General features: G+C 43.1%; 1 protein-coding gene across 1 annotated transcript; it reads left to right on the forward strand.

The window, feature by feature from the left end:
• The first annotated feature begins 4,667 nt into the window (after positions 1–4,667).
• On the forward strand, positions 4,668–17,910 carry LOC132338421 (bile acid receptor-like). Its single transcript, XM_059867894.1, has 11 exons — positions 4,668–4,954; positions 9,384–9,509; positions 10,689–11,045; positions 12,501–12,641; positions 13,613–13,752; positions 13,842–13,946; positions 14,036–14,135; positions 15,223–15,351; positions 15,615–15,734; positions 16,818–16,931; positions 17,086–17,910. The coding sequence occupies exons 2-11, from the start codon at positions 9,419–9,421 to the stop codon at positions 17,313–17,315; spliced, it is 1,527 nt and encodes a 508-aa protein (XP_059723877.1). The 5' UTR covers positions 4,668–4,954; positions 9,384–9,418; the 3' UTR covers positions 17,316–17,910.
• Positions 17,911–19,509: the final 1,599 nt, after the last annotated feature.

The following is a 19,509-nucleotide window of genomic DNA, read 5'->3' on the forward strand; positions in this document are numbered from 1 at the left end:
TGCTTTTCAAATGAAGTGGTAGTGTTAAGACAGCTCTCAGCTACTGTCACAATTTCACTGGTATTGCCTCAACAAAAGTTTAGCACAGAGACTCACAGGCCAGGAGCCCAAAGGAATCCTCCTCTTGCACTTCCCAGCCCATACTTCAAGGTGAATTAACGTGGCATAATGCAGAGTTGTTCTGTGACAAAAGTTATTACCAAGGAACTCAGTCTTATTGTTCATCCTAATTATCTTGCTTTGATAAATCTTGAGGAGTCACCCACTGCACCACAGCACTCACACTTATGGGTCTAATATTCTTTCTACTGTTAAAACAAATGTCCTCAAGATGGAATCCAGGCTGGAAAAAAGGAAAAACATTATCATTGATAAATGGACACATCCAGTTCATTCAGTCTCAGCAGCAAGACCTCTGCTGATAAAATGCTGAGCAAGGCATTCCACAATAATTATTTTGTAATGCTTAACACAGTGTCAAGATCTGCTTTATGGAAATGAGGTTTTGGCTTCCCTTTGCTGTACCTACAAAGTCCTGCAGTGCCTGTAGTTATGAGTATTCTCTATGAACTACCAACTCTTGGGATTGTACTCAAACTTAATTGATGGCTTTGCTTTCTTCCACCTTGGGCCTTGCTGGAGCATTTTATTAACAAATTTGGTCTACCAGCCAAGGGAGAGGAGATTTGGCAGAGGGTACTGAAAGGGGGAGGTGTCAGGGTACCCAGGAACTTTGTGGAGATTTAATGGATGGGCTTATTGTACTTACTCTGCCTTCAGGCACTGCAGATTAAGTTTAAGAGAATAAACAGGAGAAACAGTAACATTTTGTGGGCCGTCCTGAGATTTTCAGGTGAGTTTAAGGCAGTCTGGCTCTTGGACTAAAATTTGACACAATGTTTAGTTCTTCAAGATTGGCCTTACAAGCCTGTAAGAAAATGGAAGGTGAAACTATCCAACGACTTCATGATTAAGAAAAAATCAGTCTCAAAAAGACCAAAATTGTTCTTCCTCTCTGGTCTGCTATTTCATCATTTAATCCCACGAAAGCATTTCAGAATTTAACAAGAACTTCCATCTTCTCATCCAATTTGATTGTGAGGATTTGTCTGATGCATTTGATGCAAAACAAAGAGTATTTCTATTATCTCACACCAAAGAACTCTTCTCTGCAGTGCTAAATGGGAGCTGTTCACTGTGCAAGGTAACACCAACAGGCAAAATCAGTACTCACAAGGCTTTGTGCTGCTTCTCACCCAGGACTGAGAGGTTCATCCACACCCATGAAGAGCAATCCCAACAGTGTCAGCATTCCTGAACCTTTGGAAGATCTATAAATAATAGGAGAGGGGGAACAGAAAACTTGTGTTTTTTTCATTAGTTCCTCAAGAAATTGGAAAGGAAATCCAAGGTCTCAGATGACAAAACTTTTGGCATGGATGTGTCCCCCAGTGTATTTTATGGCTCTGAACCATTTTATTTCTCTGACACAAAAATAGGTAAAGATTAGGTTGGATCATTTTGATACATGATCTGCATTGTTAATATTCAACTTTCTGTAATATTGCTCAGAACAGTTTACAAACAGGAAAGATCTAATCCTGTAATAAAATAATTATTGTTTTAATATAACCTTTAACTCACATAGAACAACAATTACTGTAATTAGCAATTTGTTTTCTGAGGGCTTTAATCATTTAGTATTTGACTCTTGCTTTCATCATTTAATGATTTACAGTAATGAGCTGGAACATCAGTATTTTGTACTGAAATGGCCAAAATAGTTGTCCAGGCATCCTTGCCCTCATGTGACAGATCTCAGATGGCTTGGGGAGAAGTTAGCCAAGAGCAATAGACAATGCCATCACTTCTGCTTCAGTTCTACTGAAAAACAACAACAAAGTGGCTGCTGTGCCTTGCAGGCAGGGCTCAGTAGCTCTTGGAGGGCTGTTACTTTGCTGAGATTCTGCCCTTTGTTTGAGTTTTGTTTGACAAATGCTTTATAAATGAGCAGGAGAGGTGGTTTATGTTTCATTAATGAGGCTGATAGTGGTTAATTACTGAAGTTACGTAAACAATCCAATAGCAGATCAAGCCAAACGGGTCATTTATGCAGAGAAGATCCAGCTGGAGTGGATGTGATTTCCTTTAACTGTTCAGTTACCAAATGAGTCACAGGCATCCAGAACCTCCAGTCCAGATGAACAAAGAATTGTGCTGACCTTGAAAACAGACTCTCTCAGCAGGTATGGACCCAGGGAAGCTCTTCCTTCACCCTCAGCTCCCTCACCCATCAGACCCAGCTGCCCAATCCACAGTGCTTTGGCTGCCCAGAGCTCCCAGTTTGCAGTGCTGGCAGTGAGGCTGCACAAGTGCTGCAGCAGTGTCCAGGTCAGGCTGCTGGCACCAGATCTGCTCGTTTTCTATGGAAAACATGTGTGTCCCTTATTCCCCACTTCAGTGCCACTCCTGGATGCTGGCTCATGGCAGGAAGTCCTTCAGCTCCCATTTTCAGGCTGTGTCTATGAGTGACATTTTGTTTACTTACTGCTAGTAAAGCAAGCTTGGAGTCTGGTATTATTTGCTTTGCCACTGAAGTGGCTCTGGGCATGTTACTGACCAGAGACTTCAGCAGTGTTTTACAGAATTGATGTATGTACAGAAAAATAACAGAAAACAGAGCTGGAAGAGAGCTTTCCAAGGCCCTTTCCAAAAAGTCCTCTTTACAAACCAAAGCAACTCAGAGAAAACATTTCTTGAGTTCAATCTGGTTGCCCAAACTGATCTTCAAAACAGCCAGTGGAGAAGATTGTACAAGGAACTTGCTCCAGTGCTATTTTTACCACAGTAATTGCTTTCTCTAGTTTGTAATTTAAATCTCCCTTACTCCTAAATAACCTTTCTGGGGTTTGATTATTTACAAGCATGGAAAGGAGTTTATTTTCTTCTTCTTTGCAGCAGTATTTTAGGTGACTCAAGTGTGCCCTCAAGTCTCCCATTTTTGTCATGCTAAGCTTTGAATAGGAGCAGTGGTTTATTAAAATAATGTAAATATCTGTATTTACATAAATATATGTATTTAGCCAGTCACCTGGTCTGAATCACTTAATGATTATGCAAAATAGCTTCATTACTACAGTGTGGGAGTTAATAAACCTTGGGCTAATACTTAGTTACAGCAATTCACTTCTACTACAACTTTTATATAGATATTTTATAAACTTATTTATGTACTGATTTTAGAAACTGAATTTACCCTGGATCCAGCAGGGTTTATAAACTGAGTGGAATGGGGATTTGATGTCTTTTAAAAAGCTGGGCTTCAGGCTTAAGTCCCCTGGAGTCAACAGGCTCTAAATATCCATCCTACAGCTAATTTGAACAGCTTATCAGTAAGGTGCCTTCTATCAGAAAGAAATGCTAAAAATAAAAGTCAGTAGCATTTAAAAGCTAACCACAATATTTCACAAACCTCTGCTTGCTTTTCCAACTTTCATGAGAAAGGCTGGATGAAAAAGTCAATGGGATATTGTGAAAGAGATACTTCTGTGAAAAAATATTTGTTATATCAATTGTAAAGCCTTCAGTTTTACTATTGAAGCTTTTTTGACAACTTGACAAGTTTCTGTATGAGGCTGCTTTTACCAGAAAGACAAGTGCTGAGCATAATTAAGCTTAGAACATCATTATCTTAATCTCTGCTGCATTATCACTGTGTTGCAGCTTCCCATCACCACACGTGATCAATGCAGGACATCTGAAAACTTAAAAAGCCCCATAATATGCTCAAATAACATTTATTAGTCAATGCTGTTTGTTCTTGAAAGCCATTCCTCTCCACAGACAGAGTCGTAAATGGTACATGGAAATAAGCAGCCTAAGGTAGATCTTCTCTGGAGCCCCTGGAACAGAAATATGTTCCTCCCTTGAAGGGTGATGGTTTATCCATGAAAAGCTGCTGTCCCAAAAGAGTATTTTAAGTGACTTTGCTGGAAGTTACCCCACAGGAAATTGTATTTTCCTTTTCCCATCTAATTCCATGCAGTATTCAACAGAAGCAGCTTTTCCTGAGGTGAATGGAGAACTGATCTTACACAGAAGGCAGGTGAGCTCCTCCTGGAGTGAGGAGCAACCTGCTGGGAGCACTGGAACAGCATGATACCTAACAAGAAAATTCCCTATCCAAAAGGTCACATCTGCCTAGGAAACAATGAAAACACCAAATTGCAATATTAATTTGTTAGGAATTACTAATAAAGGAAATACTGAGGGGGTTAAGAATGAAATTTTGCTGAGTTAATGGCAATGTGACCTTAAGTTCACTGAGGTTGCCAATGAACTGAGAGTGAGCCAGAGGAGTATCTGGATCAGAACACAGAGGACAAGGTGTTTGGTGTCTGGAGGTCCTGGCCTGATCCAGCCTTTCCAAATTAAATCATTATGTCATGTAAAAATCTCCAAATAATACTACTGCAATATTTTCCCTGCTTGGGAATTGAACATTTTCCATCACCACTCTGAGATGTCAACGTGAAGCAACCAAAAAGGGAGAATTTTGAATTCTAGCAAGAAAGCAGAATCTGAGTGCTGGGCAGGCACTTAGGAGCAACCAAAATGGGAGAATTTCGAATTCTAGCAGGAAAGCAGAATGTGAGTGCTGGTCAGGCAGGACTCTGGGAAGCAGTGACGTGAGGGTCCCCATGGCCTCTGTCCCTGATGACCCAGCTGTGATGTGATTTATGTGGGCTCGCAGCTGCCCTTGCTCCGACCCCAGAGGAGCTGTGTGGGAAGTTGGTGTCTCGGAGCCGTGGCGTGGCTCTGCCGAGTGTCTGGAGCCCGGGCTGTGCACACAAACTGATAAATAGGGAAAGGGAAAGGCCTGCTGGGCTCCAGCTGCAGCAGAGCTGGGACCGGCGCTGCAGCCCCGCCGGGAGAGGAGCTCCCTGCAAGCACCGTGAGTATTTCACTCCCTTCTCTGCATGCTCTGAGGTAGAAATTGCTGCTCAAGCCATACATCAGTTTGCCATGTGAAAACAGTCCAGGCACTGTGCTTTTTTTCTTTTTTGCCTCTTTTTTTCTTTCTTTTTAAGCATCTGACTAAATGAAAACAGCAAGCATGCACTTTTAAATCTGGTATTCTACTGCCAAGGGTTTGTTCCAACAATACTTCATTTGACACGCAGAGTGAAGAAAAACAACTTTTAAATTCAATTATCTGTTTCCATTCCCAAAAGTACCCAGAAAAACGTGAGTTTCAAACAACCTCTAACCTCTTATTTTAGACTGTATAAAAATTGTGCTTTTGAAATAATTATTCATGGAATAACAATTCCAAAGGAAAATTTCAAGATAATTGCAATGCAGTCCATTGGTGAAGTAAGCCAGTTCCTATTATGGTTATTATATGGAATATAATAAGTGTGTATATGTGTATATCTATATCTATATCTATATCTATATATATATATATATATGAATGAATGAAAGAGTTTAATAATAAGTTCCTATTATGGTTATATAGAATATAATAACCAGGAAGGAACACATTTAATAAGAAGAAAAGTGGAATTTCTTCAAAGAGCAGCTTTGGGGAGCTTCTTGGCACATTAAAACCAGGAGGAACAGAAAAATCTTTAATAATGTGTGTAAGCTGCATACAGGATCAATCAAGTGATCCCACAATTTCCCCTGCAAAATCATGCTGTAATTAAGCAGTGATTACTGAATTGCTTGAGTGAAATTGAATAAATTAGCTGGCATCACACCTCTTTGGCACTGATTATGCTAAGTTGCTTTTTTTTTCAGTTTTTGGTTTAATTTTCACAAATTAAAAAAATATAAGCTTTGCCTTCCAGCTGCAAGCAAAGTACAGTGATTAAACCTGAGCCTGAAACGTGCTCTGAGTTCCACTACGTGACCACTAACGTGCCCCAAGGTGTGCTAAATAGCTGGTGAAGACCTTCAGCTTGAGTTCCTAAAATTCCCTGTAAACAAGAAATTTCCCCATGACTCAACTGTCAAAATATTTACGATAGCAGCTAAAGCACTGTCAGTACCAACCTCTGAAAGGGCTCCCTGTAGCCCTGCTCCGTGAAGGATATTTTGTATCCCAATAAATTTGATAAGTTGATGATATGTTGCTTTATGATATGGGGTTTTATAGCAATTAAAATGATAAACCCCACATCTTTCACCATAAATAGAAATAAATAGATGTACAGTTCAGATTCTAGTCTGGACATGTACATTCTATTTATGGTTCTACTTTACTTTTATCAATCAATGGCTTTTTTTTTTTTTTTCTTTAGTGGATCCCATTTTTGTTAAATTGTCAAGTCTTTCAGTTGGAGCTAAGAACTAAATTTCTGCATGAGATGGGGAACCAAGCCCTTGAATCAACACGCTGTGGTTTATACTGAAGGTTTATAGTTCAGAAAATGAGCACTGACAAAACCAAGCCTGTAAAAGCACAGCATTTTCAAACATGCTTAAGACACCTTGAGTGTAGGTCACCTCTTCCAGAAAGCACCATTCCCCTCACCTGCTCAGCACTTCACAAGTGAAAATGCCCAGCAGCAGAAGGAGAAGCAGGAGCAGCGTGTGCTTTACACAGGTGACATTTCCTGTCAGCTCAGTCTGTGTGACTCAGGGCTCAAGGCTCCCAGTGTGTTGCTGTTTGGGATGCTACAAAAGAAATGATTAAAAAATTCATCTTTTGTTCCCACTTTTTAGCCTAAAGACCTTTATGCATCCTCTCTGGGAACATATTAAGATTTCTGCTTCCTTTTAAAGCGCTCATGCACAAACATGTGGTTATATTGGGATACACAGAAGAGAGAAAAAGGGGCACAAAACATTTTGTTTTGGGAATGGCATGGCTTCAACTGCCCCAAGCATCCAAACCTGTTGCTCCATCCTTACTTCAGCTGTGTTCCAGTTACTGTTTTGGACATCTCACCTGGGCATGTCTGGTACCTTGTGTCAGGAGCTTCACCATGCTGGGCACGTGCAGAATTCCCTTGCCTGGATAAGATCAATGTGTCTGTGTGGGCTGGGGAAGTGTCCCATGAGGTGTGAGGGTCTGGGAAGGCCACAGAGCCTTGGGGAGAGCAGCACATGGATCATGGAATCCCAGGGACTGCTGCAGTTTGGAGGAGGCCTCCCTGCTGCTGCCTCACTCACCAGGGGCGAGACAAAGGTTGGAAAAGACAACTCTCACAGTCACTCATAAATAATCAAAACTTGCCTAGGAAATGAAGTTCCTTCCTTCCATATCTTATTCTCTTCTTCTTGTTGGTTTTTTTTTCTCTTTTTTTTTTTCTTTTTTTGCTTTAAAATCCCAATGCTTTGTTTGATCAGAAGAACAAGCTTGTAAACCCTAAATTCTGAAATGTCAGAAAATGAAACACTTAATGTTTACCCATGTCTCATTCTAAGTCAGTAGAGCATTCCTCAGACAACCATTGCATTTACTATTCCCACTGTTCTAACATCCTCTTAATTCTCTTAATTTAAGATTTCAGTTTACAAATTCTCAGTCTAAGCTGGAAATCTTTTAGGTGCAACTGGTTACTGTTATTAGCCATAAAAATCAGTAAGAAGGGCCAAATCCTTTCTCATACAGTACCTAAGCTGAGGAAACTCTGCCTAAGGAAAATCTGCTTCCAAGTTTTAGAATGTTTAAGCCATCGACCACCTTAGATTTGGTACTTCATACCCCCAATATACTGCTTTTATTAGACTGGCTCCGTGTAATTTTTTTAATCTACTATTCAATTAGGACTTTTATTTAAAGAAACCACTGGAATTCAGAAAAACATTTCTTCAGCAAACATGCATTTTTGGGGAAAAATGTAGACTTTGCCCAGGCCAAATTGATCTAACTGATAAGACCTCATGATTCAGTGACTTATTTTGCTCTCAAACAAATATTTACTAGCAGAGATAACAAACCCCCAGCATTCCAGCCTCACTGCATCCTTTCACCTTCTGCTGACAACACGAAGCGAAAGTGGTCAGCCAGGCTCTGTGCAGGCTGGGGGAAGGGATGGGTGTTTCACCAGTCAGGACTTCAGATTCCCTGGGCTGATTCATTCATTGTCTCAGCCCCAGCAAGGTGCAGGTGTAGCACAAACCCCTTCCTTCAGGGAAGGCCTTTAAACCCAACTTGCTGTAAATTCTGCAGAGAGTCCTGTTAAAGGAGTTGGATTTGCTGTATTTTCCAAATCCTCCCATGCCTTTTTCATCTTTTCTATCCTTCCTGTCTGCTCAGGGAAAGCTTGTGAGTGGTTCATGGGCAAGTTGTCTCTTACAACCCTTGCTCAGTGGGCATGAGGCTCAGCAAAAGTTTAACCTGTGGCCACATCCCACCCATGCAGAGGGACAAGGGGGCAAGGAAAATATTCCTCCTTCCTCCTCTAATGGCTGCTCTGTTAGCTCTCAATTCTAAGCAACACCAGAGGTTTGCTGTAGGTGTGTAAACTCAAACCCAGCTCATGCCACTGTCCTTACAGACTTTTTTCTTTTCCCCTTAAAACTCTTTTAATAGTTTTTAGAGCACACATTTTCAGAACTTCTCTCAATTTGAATTTATAAGTCAAATTACTGAAAAATGAGGTAAGTTTTGAACTCCAAGCACAGCAGCTCTTCTCACCATGTCACTGTGAGCTCTCAGTGCACTTTTAGGAATGTCAGTGAATCCAGCCAGGAGCCCAGGCTCCTTCAATGACCAAGGGGCAGTGGAAAGGTCTTTAGAGGCAGCACATCCCATAGGAAATCAATATTTTGGTCTTCTCTGAAAACTTTACACTGTTAAAGGAACACAGAAAGTGTAGTTAAGGCAGTGCTTAAGCAAGGCAAAATTTAGTTTTACTGCATAAATGAGTACTTACATGATGAAGAACAGATATTCCATGCTGGCCTTTCCATACTATTTCCCTTACTTCACCTCTGATAAAACATGAATTAAATAAACTCATTAGAAGCCCATCTTTGTGCACAAACAGGACAGCCCCACACATACACCAGAGCAAATGCTCCAATTCATGCCCAAAGCAAGTTTATTCTATCCAGTGAAGCTCCTTTTAACTTTCTCTGAATTAGACAATTTACCAGTCCAATTCCCCCACATGGTTTTGTGTAAAACTCAGAGCAAAACGTTTCTAACTATAACTTGGAACTTAGGAAAGAATTTTACAAGTTTGTAATATCAGGACACTCAAACATTTTGTAGTCTCGTTGAGGGTGTTATGTGACTTCACACAGACATCTGATTTTCTTATGATCTGAAAACTCTGCCATATTCTGTAATTTTCTGGCTCTGTGTCTAACCTACCTAGCAATTCTTTCCCATGGGATGTTTCTCTTCCTTTCCCCTTTCCCAGGTTGCTGTTGAAAGGCTGGTCTCAGAGCAGAGTGGATGAAGCAGTGCAGCTGGGAGCAGAGCATGGCCAACACGTTTGTCACCGTCCCTGACGGGTTCGGCCTTCCCGAGCCCATCCAGTACTACGGTGAGTAAAGCAACTTTTGTACTCTGGAAACACAAAAATGAGATGGAAAGCAAAATGAACTCCTGGGAGAATTTCTTTTTTTTTTTTATCCTTCATTTTAATTTATCTATCTTTAATGCACTTGAAAGCTCTCACCAAGCTTGTACTGAAAGTGTATGGAAATCTATTACTGTGTGCTCATACAGATTTCGGAGCACAATGGGATTATTCTGACTCAACATTCCATATAAACATCCCCAATGCTGTCTCCCTTTGACCTGCATGGAGAAGACACAGGTTTCATTACAGTATTCCAGATACATTACCAATAGATAATGCCTGTTCTATATCTTATGTAACTATCATTGCAATAACTAATTTGATTCTGCAAGACTAAAGGCAGGACCCAAAACCCACTAAAAGGAAAAAAAATCTGTTTTAAAAAATCTTTCCAATTTGTTTTTATAGAGATTTTAATAATCCCAAAGGAAGAATGAAACATGATGCATGTTGCACAGGCTTTCTTTGGTATAGCTGTGGGTATGGAAGGGAGGCTGGATAAAATTGAAACTCAACAGACAGAAAGGCAGGAAGAAACTCTCTTTGTAATTCTGTACCTACATTTTACTAAACTAAAATCTCATAACTGTAAAGACACATGTGTGGGAAAATACTAAATAAAACAAGTCTCTGCCTTTTACTCCTCTGAAGTTCAACTTTAAGATCCCGTCACAGTAATTTTTAGTACTCTCTGATTTCTACACAATTTTTATCAGACCCTTGTGCAACATTTTCAAAATGATGCCTGAGATATGTATCAGTAACAAACACTTTATTCATTAAGAAATTCACTTGTTGAACATATTTGACTGTAATGTGGACAACTAATAAAAACAACCTTTAAGTGTAAGATCTGAAGGTAACTGTGCCATCATTTGGCAAGTGATATTCAATTATCTACTAACACTAATCCACATGATATTGCCCAAACTGTTACTGAGCCATTTTTGCTACATTTCAGATTTCACTTAAGAACATTACAGGTTTAAATTTAAATAGAATGTGTCAGATTGCCCCTCTGAAAACATGTTCCTCTAATATTCATGCTACTAAATCTACAAAACATTTTTAAACTTTGGAGCAGCTGATGTTGAGACATTCTCCAGGTTTTCAGCGCACTTTCCATTTCCCCTGGAACAGATGTTTTACCGGAGCACATCAACTACCAGCTGCAGGACGCGGATTTCCAGGCTGCCCCGTACTGCCAGTACTCGGCCGTGCCCGTGCCAGCGCTGCCGCCGCAGCCCGCCCCGGCCCCGTACGGCTCCTACAGCCTGGAGCCGCCGTACGCCGACGGGCCCTGCGTGGGCAGCAGCTGCGAGCTCAGCAAGGGCCCCTTCCTGGCTCCCCACGGGGAGGACGGCGGGTACCAGGGGCTCAGGAGGCCCCGGTTAAACCACTCGGTGAGGCTGAAGGGGCAGGAGGAGCTGTGCGTGGTGTGCGGGGACAAGGCCTCGGGGTACCACTACAACGCGCTGACCTGCGAGGGCTGCAAAGGTGAGCGGGGGCGCGGCGCCTCGGTGCAACCTCCCGCACAGATTGGAGCTGGTGTTACCACAGTGGCTGTTAATTTATCTAATGAACCCCCCATCCAACAACCTCACTCCAAATGCACAGTTTTATAGCACTCTTTGAAGAAATATTTTCTCAGTCTGTATTTAATACGAGCACTTTAAGCATCTCATGTTTGCATTGATGACTGGAATAGTGTCAGTGTAAGGAGGTGCTGGTTTTCTCATGAACATTTCTTAGAGATTTGTTTCAGTGTTATTAATTTCACTTATTATTATAAGTGAATAAAAGCAAGTAGTAATTACTTGCTAATCACATTTTAACTTGTTGGTATGGGAGCTGAGTCATGAGGGGCAGCTCTGATCTCTGCTCCCTGTGAGCAGGCACAGGACTTGAGGGAAGGGCTGGAGCTGTGTCAGGGGTGGATATAAGGGAAAAGTTCTTCCCCCAAGGGTGCTGAGCACTGCCCAGGCTGCCCAGGGAATGGGCACAGCCCCGAGGCTGCCAGAGCTCCAGGAGCATTTGAACACTGCTGTCAGTGATGCACAGGCTGGGATTTGGGGTGTCTGTGCAGGGTCAGGGGATGGACTTTGTGATCTTCGTGAGTCCTTTCCAAATCAGCATATTCTATGATTCTTTGTATGGAAAATGTCAATTAATATTAGTCAGAAAGAACCACACAACTATATTTTTAAAAAGCAGATTTAAAATCAAGGTAACGTTTCCATTTAAAAAACCCAACCATTCAAATCTGGAGGACACTTTTAAATCCTTGTGAGATAAAGCTCCTTCGATTGGTCTAGCCATCCCCTTGTTATAGATGCATATTACAATATTGGCTTTTCACAAATATTAAATGGATTTTATTAAATGGATTTTATTAAAATTAAATCCATTAAATGGATTTTATATGTGTGATGTTAAAGTAACTTTGCTATAAAGATATAGTTTTTATTTCTGTTGTTAATTTAACTTTGACATAGTAGTGAAATAGCTAATATAAGTATACTTGTGTTAAAATGCCTACTTGAATAAGATAACATCCAGCCAACATAAGATAAAGGCATCTGCTACAGATATCAGCACTCACCATCTGAAGAGAGTGTGGACCAAGGCCCAAACTTGTGATAAAGAGAAGGAGCCAAAACCACAGCCAAAACCACAGCCAAAAACCAAAAAGGCCCAAAGAGAAGCCATGTAAAATAGTCCCTGAAAAATGGAAACTAGTTTATAGATATACATAAGAGTCTATAAATATGCCACAGGCTGATGTAATGGAAAAGGTATTTAAGAGGTATCCCCAAAAGTAACAGTGTCGTCTTAACTGAGTGCCAAGATGCACTGGGCCTATGGTCCTTGTCTCCTATTGTCCTTTATTAAACTTTTTACGTTTTCCCAAGAAAGTAAAGGTGTTTTTCACAAGCTGCTGCTCGTTGCCAGGCTTCTTCCGGCGCAGCATCACCAAGAAGGCGGTGTACCGCTGCAAGAGCGGGGGGCACTGCGAGATGGACATGTACATGAGGAGGAAGTGCCAGGAGTGCCGCCTCAAGAAGTGCAGAGCTGTGGGAATGCTGGCAGAGTGTGAGTGCTCCTTCCTGCTGGATTCTTGGCTTATCACTGCAGATAAAACCTTCTCCAAAGTCAATCTCTTCCCCATGATACTGGTCTAAGCTTTGTGTAGGAAAATGTAGAATAAGCTGGGGTTGTTTAGCCTGGAGAAAAGGAGACTCAGGGGTGACCTCATCACTCTTTACAACTTCCTGAAAGGTGGCTGTGCTCAGGTGGAGTTGGGCTCTTTCTCCAGGCAGCACTGACAGAACCAGAGCACAGCCTCAAGCTGAACCAAGGGAAATACAGGTTGGATAGTAGGAAAAAGTTTTTCATGCAAAGGGTGATAAAGTTCTGGAATGTTCTGCCCGGGGAGGTGGTGGGGTCACCATCCCTGGGGGTGTTTAAAACAGACTGGATGTGGCACTGAGTGCCAGGGTTTAGCTGAGGTGTTGGGGAATGGGTTGGACTCAATGATCTTGAAGGTCTCTTCCAACCTTGTGATTCTGTGAAAATTAACTTTGGGGATGGTGGCACCTTTAACATCTTGGTATGCAGAAGCCAACAATGCTTGGGAAGTAACCCCTCACCTTAACAGAACTGTTGTTCAAAGACAGCACAAGGAAAAAAAAAGGAAGTACTAGCAATATAAGCTAAATATCCCCAGTCTTATCAGGACAGCAGTGAGCAGATCAGATGACCTTTGGGGTTTGAGAGAAAAAAATTAAATAAAAATGGCATGATGCGCTTTGATAAAAAATTCTGATGCCTGTGTGTCACAGAGCCACAAGGACAAAGATGCCTGCAGACCCTCAGGCCTTTGGTGGCTACTGAACATCAGCTCACCTGATAAGTAACTCACAGCCACATTCTCTAGGAAACATGGTTCATTATAGGTGACAGCTTCTGGGATGCAAGACTGGAGTTATCTCTAATAAAAGTGATGACCTCAGACTGTAATTAATTGCAAATGCAAGTGCTGATGGCCACTTCACACCTCACAGGTTTGCTGACTGAAGTCCAGTGCAAGTCAAAGCGACTCAGGAAGAATTTCAAGCAGAAGAGCAGTTTCCTTTGCAACATAAAGCTGGAAGATGAGGGACTGAATAGTAAGCAAGTATCATCTACAACAAGATCTGGAAAAGTGGGATATTTTTCTATTTAAAATATCTCTTTTTATCACTTATTCTTACTTCAAGGTGTTGTGACTCAATTGGCTTATTTTTTTAGCAGATCCCAGAGAAGATGGAACTTACTCCAGGAGAACATCAGCTTCTTGACCACATTGTAGCAGCACACCAAAAATACACAATTCCTCTTGAGGAAGCCAAGAAGTTTGTAGGTATCCAGCAGCCCCAGCCTGCATTGCTGAGTCACTGCTGTCATGTCTCTTGGCTACATCCAATGTGCAAACGCTCTTTTTGCAGCTACAGGAAACTGCAAGTCCTGAAGAAAGTTTCCTCCACCTGTCTGAGACAGCTGTTGTCCATGTCCAGGTGTTGGTGGATTTCACAAAAAGACTCCCAGGTGAGTTCCTTCCTTTGGGGAACATTAGAGGAACCAAATCCAGCTGATGACATGAACCAGAGAAAAATGCAGGCTTTAAGAAAAGGCTTTAAACTGATTATTTGTACTTCTAATGTGTCATGAGGACAACCTAGAAACTTTCACTTCAAAACTTTGCTATGATTAGATTTCTTCTCTATTTCTGACATGGAGACAGTAGAGACACTTTCTGGAAGCACATGGACCTCAAAATATCACCTTGAGGGAATTACTATCTCACCACATTCTTTGAAATCCAGTTGAGTTTACAATTTATCATAATCACCAAAGGAAAAAACAGATGTTCTTTCAAAGGAAAAGGCAGAACAGAAGGGACTAACCAGGTGTTCTTATTCATGTTTTCCTTTCTAAAGAACAAGGGAACATGCAATTAAATTCACTCCATTTCAGTGTAAAGTTGACCAAGTACCGTTTGACAGGGAGGGTGATAACTTCTCTTTGTAAAACCCACTGACAAAGGTCACTCACCATATCTAAAGCAGGTATTTGATGTAATTTAGCATCTCTGTGGGGCAGAGCTGAGGGAAGGGGTGAGCTGTCTGTTTGCTTGTGTTCCATATCCTGCTTTGATCAGGTTTAAGAAAAAAAATCACCAAAGTTCCTTTGATCTTGAATTACAAGTGCAGACAATGAGCTTGTCAAAAGATGAACACAATTTCTAAAAAGAAAATAATGTAACAATTAATGGAGCATCCACAGTCACTAAACAATGCAGCAAATTTATCAGGTGTTAGGCCTATATTTATCATGTATTAGGAAGAATGTTTTGATAACCCCTTGCTTACTCCCAAATTTTTTACTTGTATATTCCTGTGAATCTTTTAACACTGAAAACTTCCCCCTCCTATTTTTTTCCCCCTTTTTAATAATCTAACCTGCAGATTAGCAAGAAAGATCCCAAGTCTTTGGCACATGCATCATTTAACTATGGTTCCTCCTTTCCAGTAAAGATATTTGTTTTTAAAAAATGATTTTTTTTCACATCATGTTGAGGGCTTAAAGGCAGCCCCAGCCTTCCCTGCTCCTGAACATGCACCTTTCTCTGCAGGGTTTGAGAGTTTAGCCAGTGAGGACCAGATTGCTCTGCTGAAAGGGTCCACAGTGGAGGCAATGTTCTTGAGATCAGCCCAAATTTACAACCAAAGAATGAGTGAGTGCCAGCCATCAACCAGTGAAAGTAGGTCTGAAATACTTGACTTGCATCCTTGTGGGGTGAGGGGATGATACCACTGTATTAATTACATATTATACATTGTGTCAAATTTAACACAAGAGACCCTGACCAATAAAAAAGCAACCAAAGAACTTGGATCAAGATGCCAAAAAGGATTTTATACCTTCATGGGTCTGGGAAAAATTCACACATTTGCAGCAATGATACAGACAAATATTTAAGATCGCTTTAAGCTTGACTGGGAATTGTCATCTGCCTTGTTCCAGGTCATGTAAGACTTTCTGATCATGGGACATGTTGTCATGTTCAGAACCTTGATAAAAACAATATTTATTCCATGGAAATGTGTCATAATAAAGAGAGGCCAACTTCTACTACTACCACAGGTAATGGAGGTCTCAGAATCTAAACATTGTGAATTTTTTGCTTTACTGGCCCTACTTTTCTTGCACTGAGCTACACTGTCCTTAGGGCCACTGTTCCATCTCCATGCCTCTCTTCTTCCTCTCCCTTTCCTTCTCCTCTCCCTCTTCCTTCAGCTGCTCTGGCATTACCTCCTCTGGTATTGCACACTGGCATTACATCCTCATGGCAGGAAGAGGGGGAGGCTTGCTTATATCCCTTGAGTAATATACACATTCAAAAAAATTATACACTGCCATACAACCTTTGTTATTATTTTAGCAATTAACATCATTTTCACAAAGTTAGTTAACTATTTCATGCAATAGAACAGCCCCAAGCCTTAAAAGATTTACAGAATCAGAGAATCACGGAATGGGTGAGGTTGGATCACAGTGGGTCACCTGGTGCCACCTTCCTGCTCCAGCAGGGTCATCCCAGAGCACATGGCACCAGCTCATCTCCAGATGGGTCTGGAATATCTCCAGTTAGGGAGACTCCACACCCTTTCTGGGCAATCTGCTCCCTCCCAGGAAAGAAGTTTTTCTTCATGTTCAGGTGGAACTTCCTGAGCATCAGTTCCTGCCTGTTCCTCTGGTGCCATTGCTGGTCCCTGCTCTCCCTGCAGACAGGGACACCCAGGGCTGAGGGCCCCTCTCAGCTGGGGCTCCTCTCGAGGCTGAACAGCCCCAGCTGCCTCAGCCTTTCACAGAATCATGGAACCACTTAGCTTGGAAAAGACCTCTAAGATCACGGAGTCCAACCATTCACCATTTCCTCGTAAGAGAGATGTCCCAGTCCCCTCACGAGCTCCACAGCGTCGGCTGGATCTGCTCCAGGAGCTCCATGGTCCTTGTCCTGAGGAGCCCAGAGCCGGACACAGCGATCCAGATGGATCCAGGGAGGGACACCTTGCACCCTTCAGGCAATGAATGATCTGCAACTGTTTCTGCACTGAAATAGCAACCTCATCATTCTGCACCTTTGTTGGGTTTTTTGTTTTGTTTTGGTTTTGGTTTGGCTTGGTTTTTTTAACCAAAAAATGTTGGGTTTTTTCCATTTTCAAGGCATAACTGAGGAGTTCATCACCGCCCTATTCTACTTCTACAGAACCATGGGGCAACTCAAAGTGACCGAGACCGAATACGCTCTGCTCGTAGCAACAACAGTGTTCTTTTCGGGTAAGCTGGGAAGGTGACAACAACGAGCTGTCACTTGCTCCGGGGGGGTTCCCATTCGTCCCCTCAGGGGCGGCGGCGCCGACCGGACCCTGAGGGGCGGCGGCGCCCGGAGCATCCCGCTCACCGCTCTCTCCGTGCCGCCGCTCTCCCGCAGACCGCCCGCTGCTGAGGGACAAACGCCATGTGGAGGAGCTGCAGGAGCCGCTGCTGGGGATCCTGTACAAGCACTCGAAGCTGCAGCACCCGCGGGACCCGCAGCGCTTCGCGCGGCTGCTGGGGCGCCTCACGGAGCTGCGCTCGCTCCGCCACGCCCACGCGGGGGCGCTGCGCGCGCGGGACCCGCGCCTGGCCGCGCCGCTGCGCGACCTCTGGGACCTCCACTAGGCGGCGCCAACGCCGCCGGCCCGCGCGCCCCTTCCCGCCTCGGGTGCGCGCCGTCGTTTCCCGCCCTTTTCGCCCTCCCTCAGCGGCCGCCTGAGGCGCCGGTGTCTGTGCCGGTGCCGCTGCCGGTGTCGGTGTCGCTGCCGGTGTCGGTGATGGTGGCGATGTCGCTGTCGGTAGAAGTGTTGGTACCAGTGCCGGTGATGGTGCCGGTATCAGCTTGGGTGCGGTGCTCAGTGCCAGTGTCAATGCTGGTGCTGATGTCGGTGCCAGTGTCGGTACAAGTGTGGGTATAGGTACCAGTGTCGGTGCTGGTGCCGGTATCGGTTTGGGTGCCATGCTGAGTGCTGGTGTCAGTGCTGGTGTCAGTATGGGTTTGGGTGCCAGGCTGAGTGCTGGTGTCAGTGCTGGTGTCACTATCGGTTTGGGTGCCATGCTGAGTGCTGGTGTCAGTGCTGGTGCCAGTATGGGTTTGGGTGCCATGCTGAGTGCTGGTGTCAGTGCTGGTGTCAGTATGGGTTTGGGTGCCATGCTGAGTGCTGGTGTCAGTGCTGGTGTCAGTATGGGTTTGGGTGCCATGCTGAGTGCTGGTGTCAGTGCTGGTGTTGATGTTGGTGCCAGGGCTGGTGCTGTTTGTCGCTGCTGGTGTCAGCGTCAGTGTTGGTGCTGGTGTTGATATTGGTACCGGTGGCAATGTCGGTGCCAGTATCAAGTGTTGGTGTCACCGCTTTTCTCCGGGCCCACCAAGAAAAGCCCGTTCACACGGCTCGTGTGGCTGTCCCTGAGCACCGGGCAGGGCCCGTGCCCAAAGCCCAGAAGCCCTCAGGCCGTGGGGCTGTGTCAGGTCAGTGGTGCCACCGGCCAGCCCTGCCTGGCTACAGCAGGTGGGGGACACCGACAGGGACACGGGGACACTGCTGGGAGCCGCCGGGCAGAGTCCTGACCCGAGCACACACATCCTGCTCCATCCCAGGAAGCGTTCAAGGCCAGGTTGGACTGGACTTGGAGCAAGCTGGGATGATGGAAGGGGTCCCTGTCCATGACAGGGGTGGCACTGGATGAGCTTCGAGGTCCCTTCCAGCCCAACCCATTCCATGGTTCTGTGTGTGTGATATTTGTTGAAGTCATTTCTCTGCAGACTTCCAAGACTGGTGCTGGAAGGAACATCTTTGACTTAATTTCAAAGATTTCTGCCATTATTCTCTATCAAGACTGAAGGAAATCGTCTTCCCAATCATCTGCTCTGTGTTGTAACTGCACATCACTGATGATAAATCCACATTTGATGTGGGTGATCCAGCAGTGAGCAGTGCCCCACTTGGATACTTGCACTGGCTTTGAAGTCCTGCTTACACCAGACCAAATGTGCAGTGAAAACATTCTGTCACCACACTGAGTTATGTGAATTAAACAAATTATTGTTTCCTGTTGAGGCTCCTTACAGAATATGTTTAGATTCAAATGTGATACTCTGACAGGAGATGAGTTACACTATTTATCCTATTTTTTGTGACTTGAAAACCTTGTAAAATGGCATTTTCATACTAAAACATAATCAGATGTGGTGTTTAAAACGACCCATGGGAATAAAGAAAAAAATAAATATCAACTACTGGACTTTTAAAGAAATAATTTTGCTTTGTGAATCCTTTATCATGCACCTGTGCACAGATAGGCAGCAGCTGATGAATTCTCCTCATCAAAACATTCCACTCTGGCCACAGCCTATAAAGCAAACTACAAAACACCAGTGGTTTGAAAAGCCACTGTGAAGTATGAAGCAAGTGAGTTCCAAAGCCATTACCAATATTGGTAATTTCAAAAATTGCAGGCAGTTGATTTATTAATTAAAAATCGTATTTTCACATCAGCTGTATTTTTTTTTTCTTCTAGATTTTATAATCCTTTGCAAATCTACCCATAGGAAACTAACTCTTAAGTTTGTGCAGAGTTTTAACAAATGCCCAGGTGATGATTTTAATTTGCCATTCAGTCCCTGTACTGTGGCAAAATCACTGATTCAGGTAAAACTAAAATTTTACCTTGCACATTCTTTAACATTTTTAATATTGTCGAGTTTTAATATTCATGAGCAATCTAACAGTTTAGTAGCTGTAGATGTCAAATACAGTTTCACTGTTAGTTTTTTTTAAAAAAATGTTGACCAAAATCACTTCATAGTTCAGATATGATTTCA

The sequence above is a fragment of the Haemorhous mexicanus genome, chromosome 25 (genome assembly GCF_027477595.1).
Source record: "Haemorhous mexicanus isolate bHaeMex1 chromosome 25, bHaeMex1.pri, whole genome shotgun sequence".
NCBI classification, from domain to species: Eukaryota; Metazoa; Chordata; class Aves; order Passeriformes; family Fringillidae; genus Haemorhous; species Haemorhous mexicanus.

Coding starts and splice junctions, on each gene's coding strand:
- LOC132338421 (XM_059867894.1), top strand. CDS start 9,419: ATGAAGCAGTGCAGCTGGGAGCAGAGCATGGCCAACACGTTTGTCACC. Junction 15,352..15,614: donor CCAGCCATCAACCAGTGAAA/GTAGGTCTGAAA, acceptor GCCTTGTTCCAG/GTCATGTAAGACTTTCTGAT. Junction 16,932..17,085: donor AACAACAGTGTTCTTTTCGG/GTAAGCTGGGAA, acceptor GCTCTCCCGCAG/ACCGCCCGCTGCTGAGGGAC.